At 39.4% G+C, this 20,868-nt stretch overlaps 1 protein-coding gene across 3 annotated transcripts in view; it reads left to right on the forward strand.

Annotated features, from left to right (window-relative positions):
- Positions 1 to 19,674, forward strand: part of LOC109432531 (protein kinase C and casein kinase II substrate protein 3) — a 104,911-nt gene extending 85,237 nt beyond the window's left edge. For 2 of the 3 annotated variants that reach the window (XM_062849592.1, XM_062849591.1), the window contains 8 exons: positions 1,361 to 1,470; positions 13,371 to 13,519; positions 13,603 to 13,791; positions 13,872 to 14,219; positions 15,806 to 15,916; positions 16,640 to 16,878; positions 16,941 to 17,116; positions 17,603 to 19,674. In XM_062849592.1, the coding sequence (XP_062705576.1) occupies positions 1,361 to 1,470; positions 13,371 to 13,519; positions 13,603 to 13,791; positions 13,872 to 14,219; positions 15,806 to 15,916; positions 16,640 to 16,878; positions 16,941 to 17,116; positions 17,603 to 17,715 (1,435 nt within the window). In that variant the 3' untranslated portion in view covers positions 17,716 to 19,674. The remainder of the gene's footprint in view (positions 1 to 1,360; positions 1,471 to 13,370; positions 13,520 to 13,602; positions 13,792 to 13,871; positions 14,220 to 15,805; positions 15,917 to 16,639; positions 16,879 to 16,940; positions 17,117 to 17,602) is intronic. The other variant, XM_062849593.1, reaches the window with a different exon arrangement.
- The last annotated feature ends 1,194 nt before the right edge of the window (positions 19,675 to 20,868 follow it).

Genomic DNA, 20,868 nt, shown 5'->3' on the forward strand with positions numbered 1-20,868 from the left:
TCCGGGAACCCTGGCTGGGGTCCGACTTTCCGGCATTACCACCGGCTTTCGGGGTTATTATACGCCTGGCCTTGCGGGCGCCGCCAGACAGCTCCTCACCTGACGGCTGCCTCGCCCGCTTCTGCGAATGCTTGTCACGTTTGTCACGAGCATTCGCTTCCACACTCTTCGGACTACCCGCGAAGGAGAAGGCCTCCGTTTATGTAAACTTAGACGCTTTCTCTTTTGCGGGTTCCGCCGCTGCTGCAGCCAGCATCGCGACCGCGTGCTCCTGCTTGGCCTCATCGACAGACGCTCTAAGCCGAAGCAAGGCCGTTTTCAGGTCCTTGCTTATATTCGACTTAGTTGTCGCAAAGTCGATAATTTTGCCAAGCTGCTGCTCAGCTACCTCTAATGCGAGCCGTCCTTTTCCTGCTACTTGGCTGATGGCCCTCAGCAACCATGCTCCGTCCATACCTCCGCCGGCTGGCTTGCCGTGGAGTGTACAGGAGCTCCCACGCTTGAGCTGCGTAAGCAGCTTCCAGCACCTGACTCCTCGCTTCTCCTTGTTGGAGACCTCATCAACCCGCATCTTGCGAAGGGGTTGATCGCACCACTACTTCCACCTATGTTATTATTTTTTGAATTTTTGCTCATATTTATTCCCACGAGTTGCACGAGAAAGAACGTCCACCACGCCAGAGCTCTGCATTAACGCGGTAAGGGACAGCTTACTGTGGGGGTGCCCAGGTACCGCACAGGCTCCGTTAAAGATCGAGCATCTTTTTCACCCCCTCGATCACTCATTCCTCGGCACGGGTCGCTTGACACCTTGAATTGGGGTTAGTAGTCCTATTCTTAGCCGGCAACTACGCGGCTGATGTGGATATAAACGATTGCAATCATCACTTCCTTCACCTTCCCCACATTTACGTGCAACCTGACGTGGCAGGCGCGATTGTCGTTTAAAAATAGAAGATCATTAACGCTCACAAACTAAAGATGCCTGCTAGTTCCCGGAAGATATCTCATTGGTTACTTGTGTGAGTGTAGCTGTTCTGGAGTATAGCATCTACGGGCGATCATTCAAGCTCAAACTCAAGCTGAGATAATGGCTTAAAATTAGACTGTATTTTTGGTAGGCAGATAATAACTCTAAAGAATTTAAAACACATGTGAACTTCGCTGATTGTGCGTTCACTCTGCTCCATATCATGTAGAATATGAACTTATTTGTTGCCAAAATCCAATACCACAACAGGGAACATTGGGAAGCTATATGATTGATTGATTGATCGATTGATAGATGGCCTGTGGTGGTGGTGTTGTTGTTGTTGCTAAAGCTTATCGTTGGAATTTTTCCGTACCTTTCCCATTCCAGATTATGCACAGACCTGCAAACGCTGATACAGGAACGAGCGGAAATCGAGAAAGGATACGCCAAAAATCTGAAAGCCTGGTCGAAAAAGTGGGGCGAACTGATTGAAAAAGGTAAGTGCAGCATGTTATAAAAGTGAAGGTATAGGGTAACTGAGAGCTTCAACAGCATGTGTTGTTTCCAATCAATTTTTTTGAAAGGTTAGAATGCCAGCAAATCGGAGTTCATACGCCAGAACATCTGATGGATGTGTGTCATTGTTATATTTCAGTATAACTGGGTTGCGCTAAAATCAACGGTAATTCGTATAACTAGTATGACCCAACCAGCAATGTCACGGTCATCACTCGACTAGTCACCGAAAACTGCATCGCATATTCTCTTCCTGTGCACCGCGTGTGCCCATATACGCTCTATCCCCCCTTTTCGGGTGAGTCTGAGTTGGTATATTGTGCCGCACTTTGACCACGATTACGTCGTGCACCATCACGATGATGATAGCAACAAACGACCTTTTTGGTTGTTATTGTTGCTTTCATTCGTAGGTATATAGTACATATCTACATCAAGCGCTAGCGCATCGCGCTCGCGTGTTGGAAATAAATAAAATAAAACGTTCATAAATTCCCGACACACAGCTGAAGATTACTAGGTGTACTGCTGCAGTGCAACCCCGTGCAGAACCCAGACACTGTCTGCAGTGTGATAGCGCCATAGGTTGTGCAGGACCGGATTTTGGAGACATGTGGGGTAGTTAATCAAACTCGTGGAGATGAGCCAGCTTCGGGCAGCAAATCTCCATGATAAAGCTAATAATAATAATGATCAAATTCTTGTTTTTGTTTTTAGTATTTTATTGATAAGCCTATTTATACGAAATTTTTGTAGAACGTACAGAGACTTTGTTTGGGTCAACGTCGCTGACCCATCAGCATGAGGTTAGTATGTAATTGTTGAAACTGTTCAAAAGCATTAATCCAAACTGTATGCAGCGGCTTAACGAATTTCGTTGTAATGCTGCGAAAGCTAGTATACTACTACCAACGATATGTAACGTTACATAGAAGGTTAAACTCCCGATCAAAAATATTGAGCCTTCTCCAGATCCAGCCCTGGAATCAATCAATCGACGTGAGGTGTCTAATTGTTCAAAAATGTTCATGAGGATTATTCCGAACTGCGCGCGCGAAGCTATTGACGAGTCACGTGCTAAGGGTGATGTCATCACCGTAATTTACCCCGAGTAAAAACAATCAGGTGGTATCAAAGGTATAACACTACACACATCACATAGAATATACGTTAACGGACGGTTATCACCGCTTCGGTAGACACTGAACTTTGATGATCGATTGAATGAGCTACAATGTACTCGAGAGATGGCCGCCGCCTGGGATCAACAGTAAGTACAGCGGAAACCTACAATCTGTAACAGTGCCCTATCTGAGACTAAAGGTAAACAAACCCTCAACGATGGTATGTAGGGGCATCTGGGGTAATACGCACTGTCGAGGCAAAACGCACCCCCTTTGTTTTTCAGGGATTATCGGTTTTAGAGCTTTGAAACCTTATCAGTCTAATAGAACGTCTTAAGCATCTGGAAAATTTTACATATCTGCGTTACGTAATTAGTGAGAAAAATGAATAAAATTGAAAAGCACGATTCTGATGTAATTTTCCCGATCGTTTGTCGAATGATTTGATGATGAAAATCGACCAAACATTTAATGCTGTTGTGTTTATTCAGTTCATTGAGGGCAATGCTAAGCATAGGGAAAATAACTTAAACAGTAATCTACGTAAATTATATGTTTTAAACTATTTAATTTTTTGCTATTGATTGGGGCAATATGCACTCCATTGGTTGGGGCAAAACGCACCTATAGAAAACAAGCTGTAATCATATCTATGAGTGCTCTGTAAGTAATCGCAAACAAAATTGAGCTATTCCCAAGAAACAATTATTAATTGAAGAAAGGTTTCTCAAACCATTGTTATTAAACCATATGTCGAATAATATTTGGTTTACTGGAACTGAAACTTTTGTTCAACTCTTGTTAGCCCAGAAATGGAGAATCTGTTCAACAACGACCGTTGTATAAGAATTGAGAAATGCATGTTTTTTCAATTATTGTTCCTTGGTTATGCAACTGTCGTTCAACGTCGAAACCATCAGCTATTTACAAAAATATAAGAAGCTTTTCTTCAACGTTGATTAAACCAAGTTGTATGATGCTTTTTTGTATAATCGTCTAATAAAGATTATGGAAACCATTTTTACCAATTAGCTGCTAGGTTCATAAAACAAGCTTTCTACAACAATTATTCCATCACAATACAATCAAAACATGAATATCATGTCTATTTATAGATTTGATAGAACAAATGATGCAAACATGTATGTTAAACGTTTCTTCAATATTACTACATATACCAATTAATTGGCAAAAATAAATTGCCATTTTACATTTTTTCACATATATTAAACTTGAAACAACTTTAAATTACCTACAGCTGTGCATTTTAATGACATGTTTATGGAAAATTTTCAACATTGACAAGACTCGAACTCGGGACCTACTGCTTCACTATCGTCTGCATCTGCTCTGCTCCAATCCGGGATACAAGATTTGAAAAAAAAGCAGTATTTAAATATTAAGTCGACGACGTTTAATTTCATGCGTTGAATAAACATCGCTTGAGTAATATTATTCGACTAATTGTCTAGATCAACATTAAAGCTGATCAATGTTTGAATAATCATTACCGCAACGTTTGTTCATGCTGATTAACCTTTTAGCAAGCTTTGTTCATCTGCAGTGCTACTGGAGCTTAACAGTAGCTGTGTGTAGCTAATGTTGTTGTTTTGCAAAATTACCAGCTGTCAAACACTTTTTAACCATTTCGCACACCCAGTACTGAGCTGTGTACAAATAGTTTTAACAAATTTCGTATCGGGAGTAGAAATGTGTGATTTCCAGTGATTTCAGTGAAAAGTATCAGGCCTTATGTGTATCTAGAGGCTGATGAAAACAATATTCAATCCGTGTCGTGTCATGGAGAAGAAACGAGCCGCTGGGGAACTTTCTGTCGATGGTAGTTATAGGGGCCGCTGCCGTTTTTGAAGCTCTGTGGTTTCGTTATCGATCATTATTGTAGTTTTAAAGGTAAGTTGTGATGTTTTTAAGAGTGTTCGGTATATAATTATTTGTTGCTGCAACTCTCTTCGTTAATGTTTGATCCAGTGCGGGCTTAAAAACAGCGATCAAATTTACAATTGTGAACATGGCGAACAATGACAATGAAGTGATACTATTACGCTACTAATCAGCAACTGAATAAAATGACTAAGCAAGTAGTATTAAACTATACTTAAGCTACTTGTTCCACTGAGAATCATATGTGGAACAACGACATCTAATGAGTTAGAAGCAGCTTCTCTTCTAACATAGTTACAACATTATTATGCTATTGACGGTAACTTCTAAACAACTTTCTTTAAACTTTTGTTCGACTAGTTATTAAATTAACATCTATATGATGAACAAAAGTTCTATTTTAACCGTTTGTAATGTTTGTTCGTCACTTTGATCAACATATGCTCTTGTTCAACTATCGGCGCTTTTGTAGAATGTTTATTAAACTGGCATGCTTATTAATGGTTCCGAATTGTTACTTGGGTTGTTTGTCTTAATACCTTATAAAACATGCATTTTGTCTAAGAAGTAAAAAGATTTCTAAACTCGACGGTGCATCTTGCCTCAATGTTGTGGTGCGTCTTGCCTCTTTGTTTGAGTGCATCCTGCCCCATTGTTGTAGTGCATTTTACCCCGAGCAAGGGTGCATACTGCCCCGCATAAACATACGAAGCCGTAATGTTAGTCTTTACAAAAAAACGTTATTTTCAAGAGCTGAACTGTATTAAGGCTGAAATTTTGTTTGGTTTCTCTTAGAATGAAAGTATATGCAATGAATGCATGCATTAAACCAATAAATTATTGCCTTTTTATATGCATTTGGACGCATCTTCCTTAAGTGGTGCGTATTACCCCAGAACCCCCTAGATGTTTATTGTGTGCCACCAGATGTGGGCCGGCTCAGATGATAAATATCCAGTCACATCGTTTATAAATAGATCGCAATTTGTAAACTGCAAGCAACGAGAGCCATCGCAACACTACTCAACTGTAACATTTGCACTGACACGTCCGTATAAATATCGGGACCAGTTGACTTGACCGGCATGGCGCGCAAGTGTGGTGTGGTGAGGCTGGCTGGATTGAGCGAAGCAACTATGCGCTTCATTGGTTTGTCCGAATGATTGTAATTTATCATTTTCCCCATCATCCGGCCGTGCTGTATTGAGCGCGTATGAAGTGTATTGTATAAGAGTGTGGATAGCACTGGACGTCTCTGGATTATATTTCTGCGATGACGCATTTGAGATTGTTATGCATACTGAATATGACTAGGGTGCTTTCCCGGCGGATCTTGCTGACCGCGACATTCGGAATAGGTCAAATGCATAACCTACTCACTGAGATCATAAACGGGAATTGGGTTCTTTAGGGGTATCCGGATTATTTCATAATCGGATTCTCCGCCCAAAAATCAGTCGAAATCCAAAATTTCATAATTTTTGGAGTCTTTAAACTATTTTTAAAATGAATTTTAAGTTTGTATGGGGAAAATTTTTTGTTCGGGTCGAACTGTCATTTTACCGATTGAACTGTCATTCAGGGTGGCCAGCGAACCGGGAAAACCGGGAGAACCGGGAAAAAGCCGGGAATTCGGAATCACCGGGAAAAAACCAGGAAATATACGGGAATTCAGATTGCCACCGGGAAAATTTTGCATTTCCAGGAATAATTCCATACTGCTCTATTATTTTTCATTATTAATCACTTTTTTATCATCCATGAAAATAATCTGTAATGCCAAGCTTGTTGCTTGTTTAACAGAAGTTGCAATATTTCGATATATTTTATTGAAAATACGACTTGCGTTATATTTAGATGTTGAGAATTAACTATTTTTGGCTACGCAGTCATAAAATGAACAAACTGCGTAGCCAAAAATAGTTAATTGTACGATGTTGAGAATTTTAAAATCATAATATCGGTTGCTGAAGTCGATCTGTTAAGTCATTTTAAAAGTTATAACTGTTTTTATTCTTAGTTTTCAGCAAATCAAGAAGAAACAATAATTTATAATTCCTGCATAATAATGTAAAGAGTTTCAGTAAACTTTAGTAAAGGGCAATCTTCCTCTGAATTAGTCTTGTATCGATGTCACCAAAATACAATAATGCTACAAAAACTAACAAGGGCACTCACATGTTTCTTTTCACTTGCCTACATCAAATTGAAATGGTGGGAAATGAATTTTAACAACAGCAACGAGGAATTGATGAAAGACAGACTAAATGGAGTAAATAGGACGTTGTCGTTGGCTAAATTTTAACAACAGTTATGTACAACTAAACTGAAACCTAGAATCAGTATTTTTACTTGGCCAACGTAATTTTAAGCAGTTTTTTTGGCAAGTGTTACTAAAACAAATAATGTTATTATATGGAACATGAGAGACGAACACAAAACAATAAAGCCTATAGGCTTTCTGAAAAAAAAAATGTAAAATTGTTAAAAGGAATTAACGATTGCTCAAAGGAATTCAGCAATAGGGCCAGTTTCGTGTTCAAAAGGAATCGCTCAAGAAAGTTTTAGACCAATTCCTGGAATAAAAATTCCACTTCCCGTAACGTGGGTAGATCACCTTAGAACGGTGCGTTACGGTGTAAGATCTACCACATTGCATCAAATTTTAATCTGGCTATTTTTTTGCCTAAAGTGGTAGCATACCAGATTAAAATTTGATGTATTTTTGTAATGGTTATGTTTTAATTTATGTTTTGTTTTTAACTGCTAATAAACCTTTATTGTATAATATATAATATATAATGTATAATAATACCATGTTTTAAAAAATAGTAACTGTAACGAGCGTATCACTTATGCCTATTTTAGTATATATTACTTAATCCTTTATTCTCTTTTCAGTGAAGAATCTTACCACCATTCCTGGCGCACTAATCAATATTTTAGCAAATCACCGTATACATCACCATATTAATACATGCGAACATGTTTAAATATCTATATCGTTATCTGGAAGCGTTTGGTACGGGAGGTCCACGCTTCCATCTTTCCCCTCGATTTCAAGGTGTAGAATGTTTTCAAATATTGGCTATGTTGAAATCTTTCTATCCCTTGAAATCTTCTCTGCGGTACATGCTGCGCAGTTGGCCTGGCCGTTAGACAAGAAAAATGATAGACTTGAAAAGTCTTCATTTTCCAGGATGCATTCAAGTAATGGCTGCGTTAGTGTGAGATTAGATTAGATTAGATTAGATTCCTGGAATAAAAATTCCACAGTGACAGCCATTTGAATTGTCATTCCTTCGCAACTGCGTACTGAGAAGAAAAACGGTTTCCTGGGCGATTCATGCAAGAAATTCTGTAATATAATTGCTTTCCATCAAAAGTTTGAATATTTTTCAAAGAAGCCTGTGTGCCAAAAATGGCTGAATCTGAACATGTTGTTTAAATTAAGTTGATATGAAACATCTTCAAAATTTTAACACAAGTATCAGGCATACTGTATCAATTCTAGTGGAAATGATGTTTTGACGTTCAAACTTAAAATGAGAAGAAATGTGAAAGTACTTTACAGTTGCAAAAATGTACATGTACAGTTTTTACAGAAACCTATGTTTCATTGGCATTGCAAAAAAATGTCATCAGGAATTAAAATTCTTAAGAGATTATTTCTGAATTTTACCCAAAAGAATCTATTGAAGTTCACCCAGGAGTTTAATTGAAAATTCAAACATATGTTAGTTCTGAAATTTATCCTGGAACAGCTCCTGAACCGATAGGGATTATTTTATTCAACACAAGTAAACAAACAAGTAAAACCGGGAAAAAATTGAAAATTTCGGGAAAAAACCGGGAGAAAACCGGGAAATCAAAATCTGAAATTCACTGGGCACCCTGGTCATTCTATCCACGAAAATTGAAACTCTTTTGTTAATTTTACCATCAAAACAAAGGTATTGGAATCTAATAAATTCACGTTATACTCAGTAAAATGAGCTCTTTCAATTAGGCTATAGAAAATAGGAATATTTTTTTCACTAAACAACCCAATTGTAGTAGAGTGCAACCTTTTTCGTGCATTAGCTTGCGCTCACCTCGCTGACCTAGTGCACGTTTAGGGGTCATAATGACCCCAATGCACGACGAGTGATGCGAATTTCAACCAAATGGCAATGTTGGTTGATCGCATAGTGCTGCTCGAGCTCCTGTTGATGGGAGGTGCGTCTATGGAATTTCTTCTGCTCCACGTTACGATTATCTCGTCGACGGTCTTCATGTCGCAGTTCAGCTGGTAATCTTCCTACGCCAGATGCAGGGCGCTGTCTGTGGTTAGCTTCACGTACAGTAGTACGTTACATCTTGTGACGGTTCTGGCTTTCTACACGAACTATGTCTCTAGCTTCTGGATCTGGGGAGATCTGCACGGATGTCGGTGACGTCTCTTCCCCCTACTGCGCGTGGCAGAGTGACTCTCTCAATGGACGTCTTTGGGTGACGTATTTGATGCTTAATGAACGCCAGTCGTACTGTTTTTTTTAACGCCTCGTGGTCAGTCTTCGCCCAATTAACCACCTTGAAGCTGTAGGTTAACAGGGGTACAGCAAACGTGTTGATCGGCCTCGCCTTGTTGTCGGCTGACAGAAAGCTCCTCAGGACACAGTTGACATGAAGCAAGAATTTATCCTGAAGCTTCTTCTTTATCGTTGTATGGCAAATTACTCTAAGTTGCTGGAAGCCTATACCGCGTCACTTCCGGATCGTTGAAGTGAAAACAGCTGGCAAAGATGGATTGACCGACATTTGTCGATTCCAAACACCATCCAGATGTCATTGCTAAAAAAATACCGTCACAAGCTGCAACAATTGATGCAGCCTTTGTACTGATTTAGCAAACAGATTCAAGGCATCTAAGAAGAAGGTATGGGTAATTGCTATGCCTTTTCCAGTTTTTTATCGAAGATCTCGAAGAGTTCGGTGAGGTTCACAAATTCAGCAACATGAAGAACTAGCCTTGTTGATCAATTCCTCTGTTTGTGCTCTGTTAAACACTGAACCGCAATTCGGCGATCTGGTTCTGCAAACGTCGAATCCATGCGGGTTTTTGTGTACTGGGGCGTATGTGACCCTCACCATCTCTTTGTAGGCGCGTCCGCAATCCCATTATGTTGACAACAGCCACCGCAGCTGAATACTAAGTAAACTGTAGTCCCTCGTGGTTCAATACGACTTTCAAGTACTGTAGCAAATATTCTGGTTTAGATGCTTACTGCACTTGTTAGTTGATAGGCATTCCGTTGTTTTGGTATTCGATACCAGGGCATGGGATGTCACGGATCTGCGTGACTACTGTGGCCATATGGAGCGCTAGTTTATCTCTTAGGTAGTTGCTGTCGTTTCATATCCGCTGGTGATCCAGAAGATGTGGGTGCAGTCGAGTCACTTACTTTCGATGCATCCAGCCAACAGAACTCTCTTTCGACGTATCGCTCGATTCTGTCCACTCCTCCCCCAATTATCTTTGAGCTTGATGTGTTCCACTTCAGCTGCGATGAGTATATTATGAGACATATTATTGCTTGTACAACTTGTTCAAGTCAAGTTGGTTTGCAAAGCTAGGAAATCTCTCGTTGAACATGTCCAGTATTCCTGCGATCTACAAGACATGTCCGTCTTCATCATCGTGCAGACACATTAGCAGCGAATTACGTACATATTCAACTCCCTCATCCACATATGATCCGCTTTCGTCGGGGGTTCGCCATTTTATAACATGACTAACCTCGATCAGCCACAGCAACCTTGGTAGGTGCACAATATGGCCTTGCTATTGCTGCTGTTTCTGCTCTGCGTTCGCGACTACGAGTTGTGTCCATTGACTGGTAGGCTGCTCTTGTACGACATCTTGTTCTCGCTCTGTCTCCCGTAGGCAAACACATTCTTCTCTTTAACCTTGCACACCATGACTTTTTGCATGAAACGGATAAACAATATTTATGCAATTGTCATTACCGTCATGATATTATGACTCGTACTCAGGATATCATGAGCTGACATGTATTATGACTCCATGACTTTTTCGTGATGAATTCGGAAACGGATTTTTCCAGACTGGAACACATTGCGTCTGTTTCGTTGAGGTTTGTGCAGCGCTTGAAAATTGAAGCGTTTTACCCCAGACGAATCAAAATTTGCTCTTCTTTGACCAGCGCTTTTCAACCCAAAGCGGTAGCAATATGCCTTCATTGGCTAACATGCTTCAGAAGCAAGTGGGAGCGGGTGCAATAAAAAATATGAGTGAGAGTGAAGAACGACGATTCAGCGCCGTGCGGCTCTCTGAATCTCTCTCTTCGCCGGTGTATACTATGAATATACTTGATTTTTATCTCGTTTTTACAGTGCAAATGACATAAACTCGAATTAAATCTATTATAATAGTCACGTCCATCATTCTCTTATGGACAAAATGATTGTTTTTACAAGTTTTGAGCAAAAAATAAATTCACTGAATAATTTACGCATCTTCAGCCTCACCGCAGCATGTGAGAAATAATCGTTACCAGTCAATATGCTTCACCAGCCAACCGACCGATGCACAGTGTTCGAAATCGATGATTTTGCGATCAAAATTAAATAACTTTTTTTAGGTTGGTTCTAGAGAATTGGCGTGTTCTACAAAGTTTTTCGGCATGCTGAAAGGCGTCTTTTGATAAAATGTAAAAAATGATTAATCCCCCTAGAAGTGAGATAAAAATTTTATTTTTTCGAAATATTTTTTTAGAGGTTTGACGTCTTCGGCAAAGTTGTAGCCCATGATAAGAGAACAAAAATCGTAGAACACGTCCAATCTCTATCTCTTACGGTTTTCGAGATATGGAGCGTTTTGTGCGAAGTACCCCTAAAACTAGTTTTTTCAGTGTAGCTTCAACAGATAAAATCCTACAGTTTTGTGACCTTCTACAAACTTGTTCAGGACGTCAAAATACACATTTCTTCCAAAGATATCAAGTCATTATATCTTAAAACAAAAAAGTTATAGGCAAATTTGTCATATTTTAAGGTGTACTTTCACCTTAAGTAACTATTTCCGGCGCAAAATGGCGCAGATGGCTCAATCGGTAGTTGAAAGATTAGACTTTTTACTATCACTTGGGGGTGGAAAACCTCGTGGACAATAGTGGGAAAGGTGGTTTAAATACATGACAAAAACTAATTATTTTGCCTGTAATACAAGAAAAATAAATTTAAAAAAAATAATTAAGAAGCCCACAGTAATTTTTACTGCACTGTGTTTCTTCCGGCAATATTTTACAACGTTTTTGAGCATGATTTATTTATTTATTTATTTACTTAAATTAGCGACACTTTACGCCAAAGGTGCATTCGTGTCGTTTTTGAGCATTGTTCTCGCCAATTCTCTAGAACCAACCTAAAAAAAGTTATTTAATTTTGATCGCAAAATCATCGATTTCGAACACTGTGCGATGAGAAATAGTGGTCGCGGTTGGTTCGGTTTCTCTTTGCTCCCTGTGCGTGTTCGTTCGTAGTGATGGTTGGCGCTGATGGCTGATCGTATCCTTCATATTCACTCGATTTCAAGCACTGGGTTTGTGTTTTTTTTTTTTCGACAGTACACACAAACGTATCCATTGTATGGGGCATGTTCTGGCATATAGGTATGAGATGAGTGTCTGTGGTAGTCTGAATATGGCGAACACTGAACGATCATAATCGACGTTTACCGTTGATACACTTATTTTTTGGATTATGACTGGATTTATTGGACACTTAGCTTCAATGATACTTTGTAATTCAAACGAACTGAGACAGGGTTCTGGTTAATTGCTAAACGGTTGTTAACTATACTAAAGCACGATTATGTCTTATATAGGATTACAGTAAATTGTCCACAACTGATTCCTGAAGACTATTGTGATAAGGTCGATCACCTTTCACTGGAAGATAATTCTGCATTGTGTGCAATTTGGCGGAAAACGCTACAAGTATTGCGAGAGCGTGAGTGCAACTCAATTGAGTGCAATTCTGGACAAACATTTGAAAAGGGCCTATCTGCTTTTTGTAAACAAACATGTTTCTGTCTCTGTAGGGCCCATCTGCATCCACCCACGCACATCAACACCCTTATCAGAAAGAGTGTTCTTCAAGCTTTCTGTTAAGGGTGTTGATGTGCGTGGGTGGATGCAGATGGGCCCTACAGAGACAGAAACATGTTTGTTTACAAAAAGCAGATAGGCCCTTTTCAAATGTTCGTCCAGAATTGCGTTACGGATGTATTGCAGTCTGTTTGATCTAATCCGAACTTATCGTTTCTGATTACAAATATGCGTGAACAGGGCACTTCAGTGGAAACTACATATTGAAATATTTTGACATGGCATCCATGTAAATACACAGAAAAAACCCATAAACAAGGGATAACTGACAATGAGAAAGGATCAAAGGATAAGTATTAGAGAATGGAGTTAAAAGTACAAATCTGATTTACAATAAATAAAATAAACACATGTTTTATTGACAAATTTTAATTGAAAATGCGAAAACAATCAACGTGCTCGGGTGGGAATTGAACCCACGACTCCCAGTTCGCTATATGGATCGTGCAAGCAGTGGTGTTTTTAATTGATTTGATTTATTGAGTTACCAGTGTTATTTTTTTGGTTAATTTCGGAAATACCGCAATAATCATTGCGGGCCTTGTCAAAAGTTTGCAATTCAAACCTCGTTACCCTAAACCGCACTTATTTAATTAGGTTTGCATACGACCCTCGCCTCCCCATCTACCGTATTGATGGTACCTATTCACTTTAATGTAATTTCTTCAAACCGTTCCCCCACAGGTCCAGAGTATGGCACAACGGAAGCCGCGTGGAAAGGAATCCTCACCGAAGCGGACCGGCTTTCCGATCTACACCTAAAAGTTAAGGATAACCTCTGTACCGACGTGATGCATCAAATCAAAGTATGGCAGAAGGATAATTACCACAAGGTAAAGGCATTTCCCACCCCTCTAATCCAATTAACGAACGTATAAAGTTAGATTAATACGTCTTCTATGTAATCCCTCTCCAGACGATGATGCACATTAAGGAGCGAAAGGAAATGGAAGACCAGTTCAAAAAGGCACAGAAACCCTGGGCGAAGCACCTGACGAAGGTGGAAAAGTGCAAAGCCGACTACCACGCGGCCTGTAAGACGGAGCGGTCCGCAGCCAATCAGGAACGGAATGCCTCCAGCGATTCGTCACTATCCAATGATCAGGTTAAATGGGATTAGCCCCGCCGATTGAGGTCAACGTGGCGACACTAACGTTTTCTTACATTCTTTTCCGCAAATTTCAGCTGAAAAAGATGCAGGACCGAACGGCACGCACCAAGGACGAGGTGAGCAAGTGCCGGGAAAGGTACGAGCAAGCCCTGCAGGAAATCAACAAATACAACCCCGTCTACATCGAGGACATGACGTCGGTGTTTATCAAGTGCCAAGAGATGGAAGAGACCAGGTTACGCTTCTTCAAGAATGTGCTATTTTCGATACACAAGTGTTTGAACATCTCGGAGGATCCGAGCTTACCGCAGATCTACAAGGAGTTCCACCACACCGTGAACAATGCCGACCACCTGAAGGACCTGAAGTGGTGGTCGAACAATCACGGTGTCAATATGGGTATGAGTTGGCCGACGTTCGTGGTAAGTTGGCAGTTGTTGTTTTATATATTTACGCGCTTTCGCATGCTGATTCTAACGTTTTAAGATGCCTCTTCTAACGTTTCCCTGCGGAATCCCTGTATCCTTGAAGTGATATTTCTGTTTTATTTTCTAATCGTTTTCTTCTGTGGCATGGTTTTGTGTGATGCGAAAGAATCACGAACAGTTCAACATCACATTTGAATGTTTGAATAGTGTTGAGTTTTTTAATTGGAATGATTCATTTGTTTGGATTTTTACCAGTGTTTTAACCAGAATCATTTTAGCTCATGTACCGTGTAGAATACCACTGATGTAAAGTTCTCAAACAACAAGCCCAATTTGACTTGGAGTGGTTTTCAGAACCGTCATGAAACCACAACACTTTTATTTCGGCTTTGCGATGATTCCAAGCACTTTCTCGAATCTTTTTAGCCTAAACATTTAGAAATTGTACTTGTGGTTATCTATTTACTCGAGTCCGACAATGGTTACGCAAATAAGTACTTGCATCTATTCCCTTGTCCTTTTTGGGGCATTGAAGGAACAAAGCGGGGTTTCAACTGATTTTAAGATAAAATTACAACTTCAGAATCACAATTAGAAGGGCAACTGTAGAATATGTTGGTCAATTGATGAAACTGAAATATTATGCCACATGTTTGATTTAGAATAAGTTTTAGTGATTTGATTGTAACAACAGCTTGTAGACAGATTACCATAAAACTTAAAATTTCACTTGGGCTGCGAAAACTTCGAAGCAGAAAACTGAATGGTTTGTGAAGATGTTGTATGTTTCACGGAAGATTTCAGAAAAATCTTGGAGTTCTGAGAAGACATTTAGATAAGAGTTTGTGAACATCATGGGGAAATTAAAGAAAAATATGAAAATTCTGCAAATTAAGGAAAATTTCAGGAAGAAGCTAATAGATCCAGTACTTGTGATTTTACAAATAATTTAGATACTTTTTTGGCTTGGAGTTCAGAATTCTGAGTACAACTAATGGTATTCCTGAATTATTTTGAAAGTATTAAAATTCATCTAAACTTCTTTGCTCAAGGAATTCTCCACAGATTTATTGAAAGATACCTTCTGAAATTGTTGCAGGAATTTCTCCAGGGATTCTCATTCAAATCCTTCAACGTATACAGGTACCAATTAAAATTATATGATTTCTATGGGGTTTCTCAATGTATGACAAAGAAGTATTTTAGGAAAAAAAAATCGTGTTGTCTTCGACGAACATGTAAAATATAATGCTACAAAATTTCAGAAACTGTAAACCGCCACAATAAAACAGAATGTCATATCCACGAAACGATCTGTAACCTTTGCAAATCAACAAACAAGCTTACTAACACACTCATATGCTTCAGAAATCCGCTGCTATAGCAATGAAACTTTTCTACTGCCTCTGAAACCGCTTCAAAACGTAAATCTTTAATCGAAATATTGCAATTGTAAAAAAAACACATTCCAAATTTTCCAAATTATAACTAAGACAAAATTGTTGATCACTGTGTAATGAATGGTATACGAATCACGCCAACAAAAAAAAAAAACGCCAACCGCCCATCTATACTTGCAGGAGTACACGGAAGAATTCCGCGACATTGCCAAGGGAATCAAGTCGAAAGAAGCTTTGCCCGCTGCGCCGATAACGCTCATTCATCAGCGACCCGTTGCCGAAGATTTGCATGTAATTTCAGTTTTTTCTTTCATTTTTCTATTTTTTTCTTTTTGTTTCACGATGTACATTTTGCACAGAACATTAGAACAATGCAGGCACCATTTTCTTTCGTTAGTTTTTTTTTGTTTTGTTTTAGAAACTTGACTTGTTTTCGATTAAGGAACAATAGAGTAGAATACTATGTTGATTTTCCGTAGTCTATTGGTTGAAGTGTATGACTCGTTAGTAAGAGTAGATTAGTTCTTTTGGTAAGGATTTTTATCATCAAATAAGGTTACGCCACAAATCCCATTTGCATGCTTTTACGTCATTCCTGGTAGTATCCCGTTTTATCTAATATCGCTTGTGAAGTCACTTTTCGTGTGTCACTTGCTTCTAGGCATCTGAAGTAGATGCTAGGTGAATCCCAAGTAATTAATAAGCACTAAATGCGTCTATGTGATCAGTTAATGTTGATAAAATGCTTATAAGATATACGTCAGCTCTATATTTGCATTATATTTCCATTAAGTTAAAGTATGACACACCTAGTGCTTACTGGTTATGTGGGATGTCCTTTTACTGTAGATTGTGACGTAGTGTAGTGTCGTATGTCGTTGTACAAGTAGATAAATGCCATTGTTCAGTAGAAGCCGTAAAATGCTAGATCGCACTTTGAACGAACCAAACTTAATTATGTACTAATCCTTGTATTTTGCTTCGATTGCCATTGTGCGGAACACTTGCCAACAGGAATATCCTCCACCGGCCAGCAACAATACCAAGAACAGTATAAACCGAACTTCGGCGTCGCTCAGTATTAGCAATTCGAATAGCAATGCCAACAACGGCAATGCCCAGAGGGCCACCACGCCTAGTCAGGAATCGCCCAAGTCGGAGAGCGCCTCAATGAAGAACAGCAGCGATACGGCGACGACTCCACCGAGGACCTCGCCTGCACGTACAGTTGGAGGTGGGACAGCCGTTGTAACGTAAGTCGCTGGACACTTATGATTTTTGGCGTTTTTTGGTACAAAGTGACTTTGTTTTTCAGGAATGGTACCAACGGAAAGGCCAACGATTCACAGAATCCGTTTGACGAGGAAGAAGAGTGGGATGAAGGCGATGGGGCGGATAACATTCTGGTGGACAACGGTGAACCTGGCGTTCCGGTTAAGGCCCTGTACGACTACGAAGGTGCGGAAAGTGATGAACTGACATTCAAAATGGGTATGTATTGATAATAGAAACTTGATCAACGGTTGAGGATTATGTTCTGACGATTCTGTAAAAAAACGCATTACTGTTAGAACTACAACAAACTATTAGGTACCTACTCACTAATATACATAATTTGCCAAGGTTGTACAGCATTGTATCAATTCTAACAGAGAATGCGTAGTGTATTCGTCTGTCTGATTAACGCCAAATCATCGATGATGAAAAGCTATAATCTGCACGCGATTGAGTGTTGGAAAGAAAATAAGTTCTTGTGGAGTTTTGCGTACGATGCCAGTCGATAGTTTGAGGCCATTTTGTTTCGTACCGTGCGTTACCATCTCGCGTAAGGGAATATCTAGCTTGGGTCCCTTCGTATCGCCCGATTTATAATAATGAGAAAGCAGACTTTTTCGCCAACTTTGTTTTTAATTGTACCACTAAAGATCGATGCATATGAAAATGGTAACTTGCAATTTTCTCCTCTTCCGCTTCCAGGTGACGTATTCGAAAAGCTCGAGGATGAAGACGAACAGGGTTGGTGCAAGGGCCGCAAGGACGGCCGAGTCGGTTTGTACCCGGCAAATTACGTCGAAGCGATAGCGACGTAAACAAGCTTCGGGAGTCACGGACTACATACGGAAACTACCCGCAAGTAGGGAGATGCATTACCGCCAGCAGTCGCCGGGAAGCCGTAACTCAATGCCGGAACGATTTGAATGTATGTACGTCGAGGTGGGTGAGTGTTGGTGTTACATTTATTTCAAATTTACCACGGGAACACTCAAAAGTGTCCTTTCCGGGTTGAGGACTATTTGGCGTAGAGTTGTATAGAGATGTAGAGTTGTAGAGTAATTTTCTTTTCAAAGGAGAAATAAATTTTACAAAGCCTTGTCTGCCTTATTTCAAAAGTATTTGAACTGAATGCTGAAGGAGCGTCCCAGATAGTTAGTTCGATTTTCATGATCGATTCTTTCAAAATCAGCTGTTTAAAATTTTATTTAGATGTTGTGTAAGATTTTGTTAAAATAGTTCATAAAAGTGGGATTTGTGGAAGATGAACAAATGAGACTTGCATGTCTTGTGTTGTTCAAAGGTTATTTTGAAATATCGATATGCGAGTATCTCATTTGACGAAAAGTCGTTTGGCATAATGCCACTTCGTATAGAAGTAATTGGTCTCACAGCCATTGGAAAGGATCATTTATCAGAACGCTGCTAAGATATAACTTTGGTAGCAGCTCTAATTAAAATGAAAGTTATATTATTGGTTTTATGCTAAATGATCATTATATCAAACGATGTCATGACAAATGGGATACTTCAAACTATCGAATGTTTATATTTTTACCAAATTAGCTTTTAATCTGTTCCGTACGTTTGAGAGGTTTGCGAAATGTAAAGATCGAGTCTTGAGTGAAAGTCGAAGGCAATTTTTAAGCAACAATTATGCTCACACATATAAGTACATACACCTATAGGTTTGTCCGTAAGCTAGGGCGGTACTGACTGAAGCGTTTACGCGAAAGCAAATTGTGGTTTTTTCAGGACGGATCCCGTGTGGAGATCGAAGGAGATGAACATAGTCACGTTTGTTGAAATGTAGATTTATGACCTTAAAGTGTAGAATATACAAAAATGATAGAATCAAAAATTCAGAGCATGTATAAGCTAAGCTGCATTTACGATTAATACAGTTTCAAAACTTGGATGAATAAACAGAGAACAGCGAGTTTTCGATTCCCGGAACCTACACTCCCATATATCCAAACGCTCCGCATATGACCAGTCCAGTTTCCTGCCTGCATTTTGTTGCCGCAATCGTAATAAGAACCTAGCACTGAAAACAATCGATTTCTAACTACAAGGAAAAGCATACAAAACATTGGAAAATTTGCCAAAAATAATGTTATGGGACTAAAGTAAAACAAAATACAAAGCATCTTTACAAACAAAAAAATACAACTGAATCCACCATCGAATATATTGAACTAACACAAAAATATTACACGATTAGCGAGTCTTAGGATCGAATCATTCTTCTGTAGCTCTACGCTAGGTACCATCGAAGTTTACGCTAAATTATACGATTTTCGAAATGGTTGGACAAGTGTTTCCTAAAATTGTAGCCGATTTTGTGAAACATTCGTTCTATTGTTTGAACAACACACGTTAAAGTCACAAAAACTTATACACAACTGAACTTTGTCGAAAAAAAGAAGAAGATACATATATCTTTAGGGCAATTTAATGTTCAAGTTTCAGTAGGTCGAAACATATGCCAGCGGAGAATCTCCCTTCGCCTGGCAAAACATTCAAGAGCAATTCAAGAACCGAAAAGTGACAAGGTTGCGAATGTACACGTATCAGCGATATGATAAAACTACTCTTACAAATGACGGGAATTTGAGAGGCGAACGAAACCGGCAGCAGTTGAACCGAGAATGTTATTGTAATATATTACGTTTGAGAAATATTCTATGAAGAAATCAGAGCAAAACATATTAGGACTTAGTAGACGACTAGGAGATTTAAGTTATTTATATACATTACTAGTGAAGTTAAACATACGAACTGAGTGGTGCACTCATTGTGAAAGAAATTCCTTGCATTGGCGCACGCGCGTCAACAGGTTGAAAAAAACTTTATCAATAACATCAACAACAGTTACTTAAGTGTTCTCGACTAATCAATTTCATATTTGATTACCTATAAGAATGTCCTTGTTACAATTCCAAAACCCCTTGCTATAAATACAAACGAGTCCTAGTATTCTTTGTCAATCAGGTGTTCGTCGTTGTGTTTTAAATCATCACATTTCAAACGACATGTTCCAATTTTGGCTCCTGTGCTGGCTCATTGATTATTTCGTCTCCTGTGATATTTCGACAGTAGCATTTGCGTTAAAATTTTTACAGCTTTCCATTCGACGCATCTTCTTCGTGGCTCATTTTATCTACGACGAGTGGATTGGATGGACGGTTGTCTGTCTATTGCCAAGGGTACGGATAAATATCAGATGCTGCACACATATTAGTAGAATGTCCAGCAAGAGTCGTTTATAGAGCGGAACTCGGCGTTGAAGAATCAATGCGCGAATAAAGCTGATTAGGCAATCAACACGATGTAAAGAAAAGAACTGCAAGAACTTGTTCTCAGAAGGGAAGAGTACCAGCCTGTGGTATTCCAAGAAATCAAGAAACATGTGTAAATATCTAGATACAATTAGGAAAGTGGACGTCCAGCGCAATGTTGTGTCATCGCTGTTCGCCAACCTAGGAGAATCTGTTTGAATGCGTTTGCGGTGAAGCCTTATTGCATGCAGATATACGGTGTATTTAGATTTAGAGCAATCATTACTTTACATAAACACTTAAGGTTGATTTAATGTGGAATTGTCAATTATGCGACTGTTCTAAGATTTTTTTTCCACTAGCTTTATTTGGAAGGCTCAAATGTTTAATGAAAAGCTCTGCAGAGCCAATAATCTCAATGAACAATTTTTAAATTATTCTCATTACAAATAAAAAAATATCAGTAGTTTGTTCGCCGGGCACACAACTTCTTAGGACGTGAATGCTCCTTGGATCCTGATCCTTACGACGCAAACTGGGCTCGCCGCTGACTTGCGTTCTGCTTATTGATTGCTTCTCCGAAGGCCTTCGCCACTTCAGTCAGTTGCTCTATGGCTGCTTTCCGTCGTAGTTACTTTTCTGTAACAGGCTGCAACTCCTCTTCTTCGCTTGCCGTTTCTACTTGATCTT

This window comes from Aedes albopictus, chromosome 2 (assembly GCF_035046485.1).
Source record: "Aedes albopictus strain Foshan chromosome 2, AalbF5, whole genome shotgun sequence".
NCBI lineage: Eukaryota > Metazoa > Arthropoda > Insecta > Diptera > Culicidae > Aedes > Aedes albopictus.